The 12,782-nt window shown below is 44.3% G+C and overlaps 1 protein-coding gene across 2 annotated transcripts in view; it reads right to left on the reverse strand.

Moving 5' to 3' along the window:
- Window positions 1-566: 566 nt before the first annotated feature.
- Window positions 567-12,782, reverse strand: part of AMOT (angiomotin) — a 56,647-nt gene continuing 44,431 nt past the window's right edge. For both annotated transcript variants that reach the window (XM_030449111.1, XM_030449112.1), the window contains exons 8-13: window positions 6,943-7,092; window positions 6,429-6,619; window positions 4,082-4,204; window positions 3,209-3,441; window positions 1,914-2,135; window positions 567-858 (exon numbers count right to left, since the gene is read on the reverse strand). In XM_030449111.1, coding sequence (XP_030304971.1) covers window positions 758-858; window positions 1,914-2,135; window positions 3,209-3,441; window positions 4,082-4,204; window positions 6,429-6,619; window positions 6,943-7,092 — 1,020 coding nt within the window. In that variant the 3' untranslated portion in view covers window positions 567-757. The remainder of the gene's footprint in view (window positions 859-1,913; window positions 2,136-3,208; window positions 3,442-4,081; window positions 4,205-6,428; window positions 6,620-6,942; window positions 7,093-12,782) is intronic.

The raw sequence follows: 12,782 nt of genomic DNA on the forward strand, positions 1-12,782 counted from the left end.
CCTGTAAACTCCCCTTTTTTCAATTTACATAAAACATGAATGCAATATATTATTTACTATCCACTGTATAAATTATTGAAAAAGTACTTCAGTATAAAAGTGAGACAAATCTTTCAAGGAAACTAAAAGATGTGAAATGCGACATTAATCACCGGAGTCTTTTTTTTTTTTTTTTTAATAAAGAAATAACACAATTTGGGAAGTAAAAAAGAGGAAATAAAAAAAATGGAAAACTTTCCAACCTAATAATGTGAGATACCTATTCTGAGTTCTTACACCCAAAAGGTAAAGAGAAATCTCCCTTGATCACAGCTCAGACTTTTAAAAGCTTCTTTATAGAAGCTTCTCAGAACACCTGGATGCTAAATCCATTCAGTGATGCTCCCTGGTGCTGACCCTTATATCCATCTTACTGTGTTCCAGCTGCACATTAACCAAGAGCTGTGAGAGCAGGTACTTCTGTTGAAGAGACTTCAGAAATACTGAAATGAAATAATCAGATCTAATGCACCTAAGATGTTACCAGATCCACTATTTAAACAATAAGGGGGAAACTTTCAAAGAACAAGTGTTATGGGTTTTTTATAATTTAGAACAAATTATAAATTAACCTGTCCATACTTTTGAGACATAATATACAAGAGCAAATAGCTGAGTGTTCTTTTATTACTCAGGTACTACAATTTTTTTCCCAATAAAAATGTCTTTTAAAATTTTTCTTGCTACTGTATCCCAGCTCAGATCCTGGCACAGCCTTTCAGATGAGGTATTCCACCATCTCTCCATCTGGGAGGTCCTGCCCCATGGTCTGAACAGGGGCTTTTCTTTCAAGGGTGCTGGAGTGGAAGAGCGGCCCATCTACATGATGAAGGGAAAAAAACACAAGAGACAGACAATTCAAAGCTGTTACTTCAATGAGGTTAGAAAAATTAGGTTAGCATTTTAAAAGTCATCTTCTGTCACAGTCCAAAAGACAGCTACCAACCCATTACTCATTTAAAAAAAGTAAATTCTTCACATACGTAGCCAGGCAAATAAAGATATTTTATCAAATTCCCTCTGGGTATCTCCCCCTGATACACAGGGCATATAAAACTGGAGTGACTGCATTTAAACCAACGGTGTCAGTGCAGACTCACACCACAAAACCTGTTCCACTCTCTCCCTCGATACCCATTAAACAGCAAAGCAAGGGCAAGAGGCACAGCAGCCCAGCCAAATCCACTCTTCCATAAAGAACAACATAATTGTAATGTGTCTGTAAGTAGAAGAGGCAAGGTTGTGTAATCTGCATTGATTTGGCAGAGTGGGCTGGAAAATGAGCAGCTCCTGCCAGCTCGGAGCTCTGTGGGAAGCAAATTCAGCCCCTGTGACAGTCACTGTCAACTGAATCTACTTGTGCCAACACTGACACTGGGCCTGGACTGGGAGAGCACAATAATGAGAGCTTCACCATGATACCTTTCCTTCTTCTCTCTCCCCTTTACCTGAGCCCACTTGGCTTTGAATACCCAGGAAAATGCAATGGTCAGCCCGTTTTCAGATCTTTAAACCTCCCATCCCACTCAGAATTTACTCCAGAGTAAACACTGAGTCAGAGACTTATCCTGGGATTTGCCTGTACTGTCTCCAATTCTTAAATCTCACTATACCTCTCCACCCAGTGCACTACTACACTTTTCTACCTCGTGTGTCCATATTTCTACCACCACTCTTTACAGGTTGTTAGGGTTTTTTTTTTCCTTCAGAGCCTTTAAGACCCCTCAGAACATCGTCAAGCTTGACTCTGAAACCCCCCTGCCCTCACAAAACCCAAACCCAGTCTTCCTGAATGGAAAAAAGGATGGCAAGGGCCTGCTCTGCTCCACAGAGCAGAACTGATGGGGAGTCAGTGTCAGGCTGAGCTCTCTTACCTGTTTTGTCTGCACTGAAGACCAGGCTGGTGCTGGGGAGTCGTCCTGGTGTGGGAGCTGGAGTGGCAGAAGTTTTGTTTTGCTCATTCCCTCTGTCAGTCTGGGTGCTGCAGTCCCTGCTGCCTGTTTTGGAGTGTGCTGACAGCAAGGGTGTGGAAGGGAGGACAGGAGATGGGGTGGAGGGGATGGATTCGGAGCGATATTCTGTTCCCAGCAGAACACCTGTGTGGGGAAAAAGGGAAGGAAATTTCACAATCCCAGCAAACTAACTGCTGTCAGTTCTGCACCCCTCTGCAGTACTTGCTCTAGGACCTGGAAAGCACTTTGTGCTTCAGCAGACAGTGCTGATGTCCCCTTCTACAGCACCTTTCACCACCAGGTGCTGCAGCAGCTGAAGAACAGCAGGATCTTCACACTGCTGCATGCCAAGACACACAAGTGACCACCAACCCAACCTTAGCTCTTTGTCTCTAAGCAGTGTAAATCTGCACACTGTGAAATCAGATGCAGCAGATTCTCATTTACATTTCAGGGTCTTCCAGTCTCATGGGGTGGGTCTTTGGGTCAAACTTCCCCACAGGAGAAAAAAAAAGCTATGATTTGCTTTGTTACAACTCATTTTCTCTGAACAGGGGTGATGAGCCATTCTACACTAAAGTTATTCCAGTGCAGGCACACCACCACAGGACAGCAATCCTGAAAAAGATGCAAGCAAGCACTTGGGAACTCTGAAAACCAGAACTCAAACATCCCTAAAGCCAGGTATCAAATAAAGTCTTACATATTTTAATGATGGAACCTGGGCACCAGCAGTCACTATTTCCCAACAGTTGTTCCCAATGTGTCCCCGCCTTCCTTGCAGTCAGCTGTACTGCATTCCAGGCAGTGTCCCACACACTTTATTCATAGGATCATAGAATAATTGGGGTTGGAAGAGACCTCTAAAGGTCATCTAGTGCCACCCCCGTGCAGTAAGCAGGGGCCCCTCACCTAGATCAGGTGGCTCAGAGCCTCCTCAAGCCTCACCTTGAACATCTCCAGGGATGACGCCTCAATGACCTTCCTGGGCAACCTGTTCCATTTTGCCACTCCCCTCATGGTAAAAAACTTGTTCCTAACGTGCAGTCTAAATCTCCTCTAATTAAAAACCATTGCCCCTCACCTATCACTCCAAGCCCTTGCCAACAGTCCCTCTCCAGCCTTCCTGTGGGCCCCTTCAGATACTTCTGCTGCCCCTCCCTCCCCTTTAAGCAGTGATTCGCAGATCTGAATCACCCCTGTTATTTAAAAATTACCTAGGCTGCCTTTCCAGCTCTTGTCCTCCCTCTTCTCCTCCAGGATGGGAGTGCTGCTCAGTGTTGAGGAGTGGGACAGCAAGCCTGAGCCAGCGTTTGATATTGACATGAGGGACTTTGCAGGTCTCATGGAGGAGAGCTGCTCTGTCTTACCAGGCTCCTTTCGGGAGCGCTGCTGCAGGACTTTGATCATGGCATCCTTCTCAATGATCTGAGCGTGCAGAGTCTTGATCCTTGTGGAGAAAGTACAAAGAAGAACAATGATTTGTAGTCCCCTCTCCTTGGATTGAGGCCTCAGGGCCCTCGGGGCCGTGACCAGGATTCCCTCAGGCATTTTGGGAGGGAGAAAGAGGGATGCCAGGGAGCTTAATGCCCTGAATATCGGCTGCTTGCTGGCCCACCGTGTATGAAAGAAAGGCCCTGAGATGCCCACCAGCCTTTGGCTACTGGAAGCTGCTCAAAAAAGCCATGGAAGGGGCTTTGACAAAGCTGGGAGTTATGGATAGGACATCAGACCAACAGAAAGGATTAACACACACTGGGGAGTCTGTCCAGGACCTAACCACAGGGAAAATACATTTGTGAGACTGTGGCTGGAGCCTGGGGTCTGATGAAGATGCCCTGGAGAGGGAAGGGGAACAAACCAGATGCAAAAAAAAAAATCTAAGAAAAGACTTTTTTGCATTAGCCCTCAGTATCAAGACAGGTTCTGGATTGCTGTGCAGACACTTCCTTGGCCAAATGAGTGTCTGGCATCCTCCATTGTTGCTGTTTGTGAAGACACAAGAATTTCTGGTTCTGAGGCGTCTACCCAGACAATTAATTTAAAATCCCTGTCCCAGAGAAGGCAGCTGGGACCAAACTGCATTTTACCTTCCCTCCATGTCGAGACACCTCCTGTTGGCAAGCAGGATCTCTTCCTCCTCCTTCTGAATGCGAGCTTCCAGCGAGGTGTCATAGCTTGGGTTTGGTGAGTGGCTGATCCCTGTCGTGTCCCTGAGAACAAGAGCAGATGAAGGAGCAGCTGAGTTTGCTGCTGCTTTCCTCCTAGCAGCACAAAATTCCTGCTTGGAAGTAACAAACACAAACACCACTATTTCTGAGCTTAGGCTGCCTCAGCGTCCTCCAAAAATCCGACTTCCCATCCTAATGAAAGGAGGATTATAAAAATAGGGAAATCATGACAACAGTCAATCTTCTGTCCATCCCAGGCCAGTCCATAGCTGATTCACTCTACTACTGTAAACTGATGGATGTGGCAAATCCAAGAAGACAGGGAGGGGCAAGGATGGTACAGAACACCAGGAGCTTTTCTTTGACTGAGATCGTGCAAACTTTGCTCCAGATCTAAAGCTTTTTCCCTTCACACAGGGGATGTGGCCACCAAAGGCAACCAGGCATGGAAGCTTCTTAAGCAACCCTACATCCAAAAAAAAACTTGGAGTAGGCTGAAAACTGTTTTAGATTGACTCCACATAGTACCTGCTGCTAACACCAGGGTAGCTGTTCAGTTCAGTAACCAAAACACAATGGGTTTTGTTCTACCTGCTGCTGTTCAGGCAGAACAGAGTCACTCTGCTGTGCTCTCCATCACTGACCCATAACATTAAGAGCACGTTACTGACACAGCCAGGCATGAAAAGCATTAGAAAGAAACAAACACACAGAAAAAACTGGAGTAACCAAGAGCTGCAATTCATTGGAGTAAGAAATCTGTTCTCCCTGATCCAGCACGTCTAAGAACTATTGAGTAAATGGACCTCTAACTCTGCAAAAGTTCAGAAGAGGAATGACAAAGGACCAATGTGAAGGTCATTCCCCAAATAAGCCCAACCTGACCCAGATTCCTGTGCTGTAAAGCATCCTTCCTGCAACCTCAGCTTCCTAAGGGACGCTATTTTTCACCATCAAAGAAAAGGGAAAGAAATTTTTGCCCAGTAGATGAGGTTGTAATTGTAATTAGTGGCACCCCCCAGCCTCAGTTTCTGAAGGAGATACCAGAGGTGCACACAAACATGCAGAGGTGGTGACACCAATGGAATGCTGTCTTCTAGGGGACAAGCAGCTAGAAGGAAATGGGAAAACAGAGGTTGGCTCTTGCCTGACTGGAAAGCATTCTTGTTCATTAACAAAACCTGACCAGGCCTAACACATCCCTGTTCATTCCACAATAAACAATAGAGCAGACCTCTGCTTATCAGTGCACACTGAAAATATAACATGGCCTCTAAGGACAAGCAGTGGCAAAAGCCTTTAGAGAATCTCTGGGGAGGCAGAAAACAGTGTACAAGAAGCATCAATACCCTAAAATAACAGCCTGCTTCTGGAGCAAGATAAGATAAAAGTCTTTAAACACTACTACAGCAGATCTGCAACTTCACCCCTGCAAGTCCAGTATGATCTTACAGGCTAGGAAGGCAGCTGCAATGACATCCCTACTTGAATCTGGTTGATGAAACAATCTAAAATAAAAATCTACAGTCAAGAGCCAAAAACCAGTGAGCAATGAGCAATGACATTATGTGTAAGCAATAGCTGACTCAAAAGAGTTGCACTCCAATAACAGCTTTTGCTTACCAAGTAACTGAAGTACTTGGGCCTATTTGCAGCCATAATACATGTTTCTGTACAGGATGTCTTGCAATGTGAGGTTGTTACCAAATTTCAGACCCCCTTCCCTTTCTACCCCCACAAGCAGTGCTCTCTATATGCAGCAGAATGTTCTGAGCAGAATTTCCTAGTAAATGGTTCTGGTTAGTGAGAATGTAGAGGACAATACCACAAAGTAATCTGCAAAAACATTCTGGAGAACAAGCAAGCCATTCAGGGTGAACGATGTGAATCACCACGTTTGCCCCCTCTCACATGACTTCAGCAAGGACTGATGCTTGCTTCATAAAAATAAAAAGCCAAAACATTCCTCATATATCTATTTTTTTAATCCAGAGCTTCTAGGAATGGCTCGGAACAATTCTCATCTGGAAAATGGCTTCTGCATGTGGGGGAATCTTCCCCTGGAATAAAAGTTTCTAATTGTTGGCAATTGCACAGTTCCCAGGAAAAGCAGCCAAGCTCCACTTGACTGCAGAAGCCTGGGAAGCTGTTCAGCCTGCAGGGAGAGGTATCATGGGAAGGTGGTATGACAACATTCCTCAGTGGGAAACATGACATTCAACTGGAAGAAGAAAACCACCCCTGTTCTATGAAAAGTTCCATTTACCTCTGAGCAGCCACAGTTGCAGCTGCATCCAAAGCAAACTGCCTCATGACACTCTCCTCCAGGTATTTCTGTTCCCATTTGGTCATGTCAGCTTCCAGAGCAAGAATTCTTTCTTCCTTCTCACGCAGCAGCTCCATCAGGGCTGTGGCGTTGTACTCGGAGACGTTGGCAGCCTGAGATGTGCCCTGACGCTGGTTTCCAAAGGCAAAAAGAAACACCCAAAATTAAAATAATTAAAAAATCAGGATGGATTTGTAAAACTCAGGGCCTGCATTTTGCCTGAAGGACAGAGGTTGGTCCAGAGGAGCCACGAGAACCCCCCCCAAGGGGGAATTGCAGTGGCCTACACCACCTTGGGCAGACAAGGTGATGGTAGTGGTCTCCTTTGGAGCTTAATCTGAAACATCTATAGGGGCACTTCAACCTTGCTGGGGCAAAACCAGGAAACAAGCTCATATAACAGAAAAAAGGCTCCTACAAGAAACCTGGTGTGGGCCAGGGCAGCAGTGGGTACCTGCTGCATCCGGAGTGACTCCAGTTCCCTCTCCAGCCGGGTCCTCAGTCTGTGCTCCAGCTGCTCCCGTTTCTCACATGCTGCCTGCAGCTGAACCAAGGCTTGCTGCATCTTCTCCACCTTCTCAACATAAACCTGCTTCTTTTTGAGCTGAAACAAAAGGAGAAATTACAACCTAAGTTGTGAAGTTCTGGCTTTGTAGGCCATCCAGAAGGCTGCTCACAGTGTGCCTCAGACTCCTCCTCTGGACTCAACACTTGGGATGTTACAGGTCTTTCCCATCTCTGCTTTCCTGTCAGGTATTGTTGTTCTTTTTGTTCTCAGTGACCCCATGGTAATGACTGAGAGCATCAATGGGTTGGAAAGGGCATCTGTGCTCATAACACAGTGTTTTAAGTGACCTGACATGTTCCCAAGGTAACTGTAGCAAAGACAGAGCTCAGGGATGGTCCACAAACTGGGAAGACTTTTCAGAGCAATTCTGAAAATTGCTGGCAGTGTTTTTATGAGCTTAAGCAGAAACTGAATCAAAAACTGCAGGATCCTATTCTAGTCCCATGACAATAAAATAATAGGATCAAAGCATATAGGAGAGATGGCTGTGTTCTCTCCACATTGCAACCAGGTTTATTCCAGCAGTCTGTACACTGATTTTGGTCATCTTGGCCCAATGTAACCCAAGAGGTCCCACTCCACTCCTTGCCCCTTGCCCTTCTGTCTCCCTCCATCATTCATCCTGCAAACCAAGCTGCTACCCAGCCTCACAATAAGGAATAAAGACTACTCTGCTAAGATCCCAAATAACTATCCTAGCAAGGTTAATCCATACATCAGGCAGAATAAAACCAAACTAAAATGTGAATTAAAAAAAAAATACAAACCACAGCAGAATACAACACACCCAGGGCCCATCTCTATTCTAATATACGGAATTCTGCACATAAATTTCTGTTAAAATAGACAATCACAATTATCTGGCCTTCTGCTGCAAACCTGGGGCACTGCTTTATTAGCTAGGATTGTCATAATCCCTGAAATACAAAAATAGCAGGAAGGAGGCAATTTATCCCAACAGCCCCAGCTAAAGCCTAAGGAAGCACCATGATACAAAACACAGACTCCCTTACGTGAGTTCCCAGAGCCACTCTATAGCTCCATGGAAGAAAAGTCCACTGAGGGACATCAAAGACAAAAGACACCACTTTGGACTCAGGGAGACCTTCTTGGAAGTGCAAAATATGCTGGGAAAGCATTGCTGTTTGTTGGCCCTGTTCTGATAGTGTTCCCTGGCAAGGTGCTGTGAGTTTTGGCAGAGATGGGATACTGGGCTTTGATCTGAAGAACCTGAGCTGCTCTGACACCACACACCTTCCTTCTGCAAAGGTCCTATTGTGTGTTCCTTCAAAACTGTCCCTTTTTACACTGTCTCAAGACTACAATGTAAACAGCAGAGAGAGAAAAATCTCCAGACAACCCCAGACAGGGTATCCTTTTCTTCATTGAGTCAGAAGGCATCAAATCACACAGCATCAATGTTGCTGCCCTAGAGGATTTTGCCCCAAAAAAGTATTTTATAGTAGAAGCTACAATAAATAGTGAGTAATCCAACAACCAAAGGCTTTCCCACCAGTGCATGCACAGTAGAAAGGTATTCTTATTCTTTGGTTGCTCAAGGTTTCAACATTATTTGGAACAGGAGGGACAAGAACATTTTGATATTCCACTGCTGCTCCGCAGAAAATCAATAATGATGTTATAGTTAATAGACCTCTTGGTTCCAGAGAGTGGTGCTTAATAACACTGATTTAAGCTTTCTCAGGCTCAAATAAAGTCTATATTAATGCCCTAATTTTACACTGAGGTTAGTGGCAGCTCACAGCAGCTCTGTAACTAGCCAAAAATGATAAGCTATGAGGCAGCAGGACCAAGAAATGAGGAGCATCCAGTATCACGGTTTTGCCTAGGAGCTTACTGACCTGGACAAGAATAAGAACCCAATAAACATGCTAACAGTGAAATATCATGCATGCAGCTGAATAATAACCTCTTGAAAATCAGCCCTCTTCCCCCATTCTTCTACATGAAAAAAAATATGGAAGGAAGATGGATATTTGGTCTCTTATTACCTATCATGAAGCATTTACATTTCTGAGAAGTTTTTTAGCATGCAGACAGAATTCTCCTTGCAGAGAAAGCCACTGGCAACATTTGCCTAGTTTCATACTTCATAAACCTGAGTATGCAGATGAACATTTTGGCCTGAGTTCAGAGAATACCACAAGCCCATCCAGAAAGGAATTAGGACACAAAAATTCCACCAAAATATTCACTTTGAAAGTGCTCCCATCAGCTGAACCTGCAGGTGAAGCCTTGCAACACAAGCTGTTGCCCAACTTACCAGCACTGCCTGCACATGCCTAACACATGCACCAGACCTAAAGTACAAGCATGGCTTGTTCAGTGGCTTTTCAGAAAGGCAGCTTCATTTATTTTTTTCCTGTTCACAGAAAACACTTCATCTTCCAGCATCAGGAAGAAATAGGAATGTCAAAAAATAATTTGGGATTCGTGGGTGTATTTTTTTTAATGGCTTAAAACCAGAATTAATTCAGGAATCCCTGAAATAATTTGGAACACAGATGTTGAATAAGCTTTAAAGGCATGTCTGTGGTACAGACAACTCAGCTTTCCTAAGGTGTCTTGTGACACAATTCTTCTTTATGCATGAGATTGTTTCATCTCATGCACTCGCTGCACTCAGTCAGCCCACTGTGTGTTCATTTATTTCCAGCACTGCCATCTCTGCTCCTGTATTTGTAAGGAATAATTTACCTTTCTGTGAACCAGGATTCTCCAGGAGTGGTAGTAATGAGAAAAAAAAAAAAAACAAAACCCAAAAACCAAACCAACTTTCTGACTTGATTTGTGGTCTCAATGTAAAGACGATCAGAAATAATTCTTCCAAGAACAGAGGGATTTCATTACCCAGAAACTGAGAGTGTGATCATGTTTTCCTAAGACAGGAATTGGAAACAGAGTTTCCCAAGTACTGCCAGGGTGCTGCAGACAGAAGTGAGATGGGAGGAAATAAAAAAGGCAGCATGCTGAGGCTTGTTCTTGGTCATCTGCCACGGATTCCCCGCCCTCTATCTTCCAGCAATGAACCAAAAGTGGCTGCTCAGTGCCAAGGGCCACAGAACCATCTACCACAGGAGAGATGGCATCAAAGGACACTGGAATTTTCTCCTCTGCAACAAGCCTTGCAGTGAACACGTGCTCTAGATAAGAGTTCATTCCTGAAGCTTTACACGGATCCAGTCACGCCCTTTGGAATAGAATTTTAAATAAATCTGACAAGATAGTAATTTTCCTTTTGATGGTCCTGCATTTAACTAGGAAGCAGGCTCATGCTCACATAATGTATTGAAAGTGTTTTGCCTTGAAGGCTGCTCTGAAAATGCAGAGTGTTTTACTCACACTCCTATCTCTGTTGTAACACCCCTTTGAGACAGTAAGATCTCAAATAACCTCAGTGCACCTCTAGAAGCACAGCAGAGCACTTCAGCCCAGCTGTGTCCCTGCTCAGCACTTCCTACAGTACAACTTTAACCATGTGCTTATCTTCTCCAAGTCAATCCCTGGCTGCTTGGGAAAATGTCCTAACCAGGTATCAGAGGTCAGCCTTTAACTCTATCAACAAGATTTTTCTAATGAAACCATTTTAAAGAGGAGCAGTCACATCACATCCACTATAATCTTTATGTATTTTCTGCAAGAAGACTGAGGACAAGAAAAATAAAGCAGACACGGACTGGCTTGGGAATCTACTAAATCCACAAGGGATAATGCAGGGAATACCCCTGAAAGATTCCCTGGCCTCTCCATCAAGTATTCCTGTTTCCATTTGTTGTCCTCTGTGTTTTGTCAGGATTGCCTTCTGCAGCTGTGAGCCAGGTGGGAGAAGCAGGATATTCTTGGGGTTCAGAGGCTTCGTTGCTCACTACAGTCTGGCTGACCTGAAGTGCAATCTCTTTCCAAGTTAATCTGAAAGATACACTGCCTGAAAATGCCTGCACAGCCATCGCTCTGAACCACAGGGCTTCCAGCAATGGAAAACGAATCACTCAGGAAAAATTTAGAAAATTTAAACTAGTCTATAGAACCTTTTTGCAGAAGAAAAGACTTGCTAAGACATCGTGATGCCTGGCAGCAGGCAACCTGCAGGCTTCTCTGCCACTTGAGAGCATTTGTGTGGTGTAGAAGCAATGGCCAAGGACAAGGTGTTCCTGTCAGAAATGAGGACATTAGATTCCACTGCTGCAACTGCCTGGCAGAAGAGAGATTAACAGCCTAAAAGCCAGACAGATCCTGCTCCTTTGTCTGATTTAGGCTTCTCAGCAGAGCCTGTGACAAACCACGCAATCCCTTTCAGGGATCCCAGGTCTTTGCAGAAGGAAGGATCTGGAGAGCATGGAGGTTTCATGCCCACAGCACAGGGAGCCAGGACAAACAGGAATGAGAAATCTTCACTGTCAAGTTGCTAGAAGGAAGGAAAGGCAAAGGCTTCAGCATCCTCAGGACTGGAGCTGTCTCTGCTGGACAAATGCAGTCCTGCATGTGGCAGGTGAGGGGGAAAGAAGAATCTTCTTTTGTAAAGAGATTCATTGCTCCCAGATGGGTTACTCAGCAAAGAGATTTTCTGGGGAAGAAGACAAGACTTCCTGCATAGCTAGCAATGATTCAGAAACCCTCCCAGGCATTTTGACAAACCCAGCCATTACCCTCCTCATCTTGGACAGCTCCTGTTTCAGCAAATTGGTAACACTCGTCAGCATCTGCTTGTCTCCCACCCACCATTTCTGAGGTCTTCAAAGTCTTTTTGTTTAATATATTCAGTGTGTTTTCATTACATTCTGGGTTTATCCTAAAGCTGAATCCATTCAGATGCAGCTGAAAATGCATTTCCCCACAAGAATTTGCCTGCTATGGCAGAAATGTAGTAAAGAAAAAAAACAACCAACCCAGACAGCAAACACATTTTAACCACCTCTCCCTCTTGCAGTTGGAATATATTCCTCCAGAATTCCTTTGATCCCTCAGTTTGCTTGAATTCAGGCCCAATAAGGTGCCATTGGTCTCAGCAAGAACTCATGGTATTTGGTAAGACCATCTTCTTGCTAGGGTATATCATGGGAATGTCATAATCTCATCTCTCTGTGTTGAAATAAGCTATAACTCTAAAAGCCACCTCTGGAAAATTATTAACAGGTGGAATATGAGAGGTAGAGACACAGCAGTAAGAATCCAGTTGTGTGTTGTTACAAGAATGCAGGTCCTCAATGACAAGCACACACACAGCTCAAAAAGAATAGAGTTTTCTCCCCACCTTACCCTACCCACCCATGAATCACCACACTCATCCATAAGCCACCCAGAAATCATCCCCTTTAGAAGATCTGTCCTGAAAGGGGCAGGTATGTAGCTCTGGGGTCTGAAGAATTTGAGTAAGACAAAGCTGTGGAGACTAGGAGTATCTTTTTATAGAGCCAGAGAAGTGACTGGAAAAAACCAGACAAGCCTTGAAGTACACAAACTCTCCTTTGGGTGTCTTCTCCACATGCCAGAGCTCTGTTTTGAAAGTATCTCAGACCCAGCATATAAAATACAATAGATGTCACTAGGAAAGGAACATTTCTTCATTTCCCTACAGACAGAACCCTCAGTGTTACCAGAATTAAAACGCTGTTTCTCTCCACAACAGCTGAGGAAGAAATGAATATAATACATTAGCTCTGATATTTGGTTTGTGTTGAATTCTGATGGATGAAAGATCTTACAGC

Source organism: Calypte anna, chromosome 4 (genome assembly GCF_003957555.1).
Source record: "Calypte anna isolate BGI_N300 chromosome 4, bCalAnn1_v1.p, whole genome shotgun sequence".
Classification (NCBI taxonomy): Eukaryota; Metazoa; Chordata; class Aves; order Apodiformes; family Trochilidae; genus Calypte; species Calypte anna.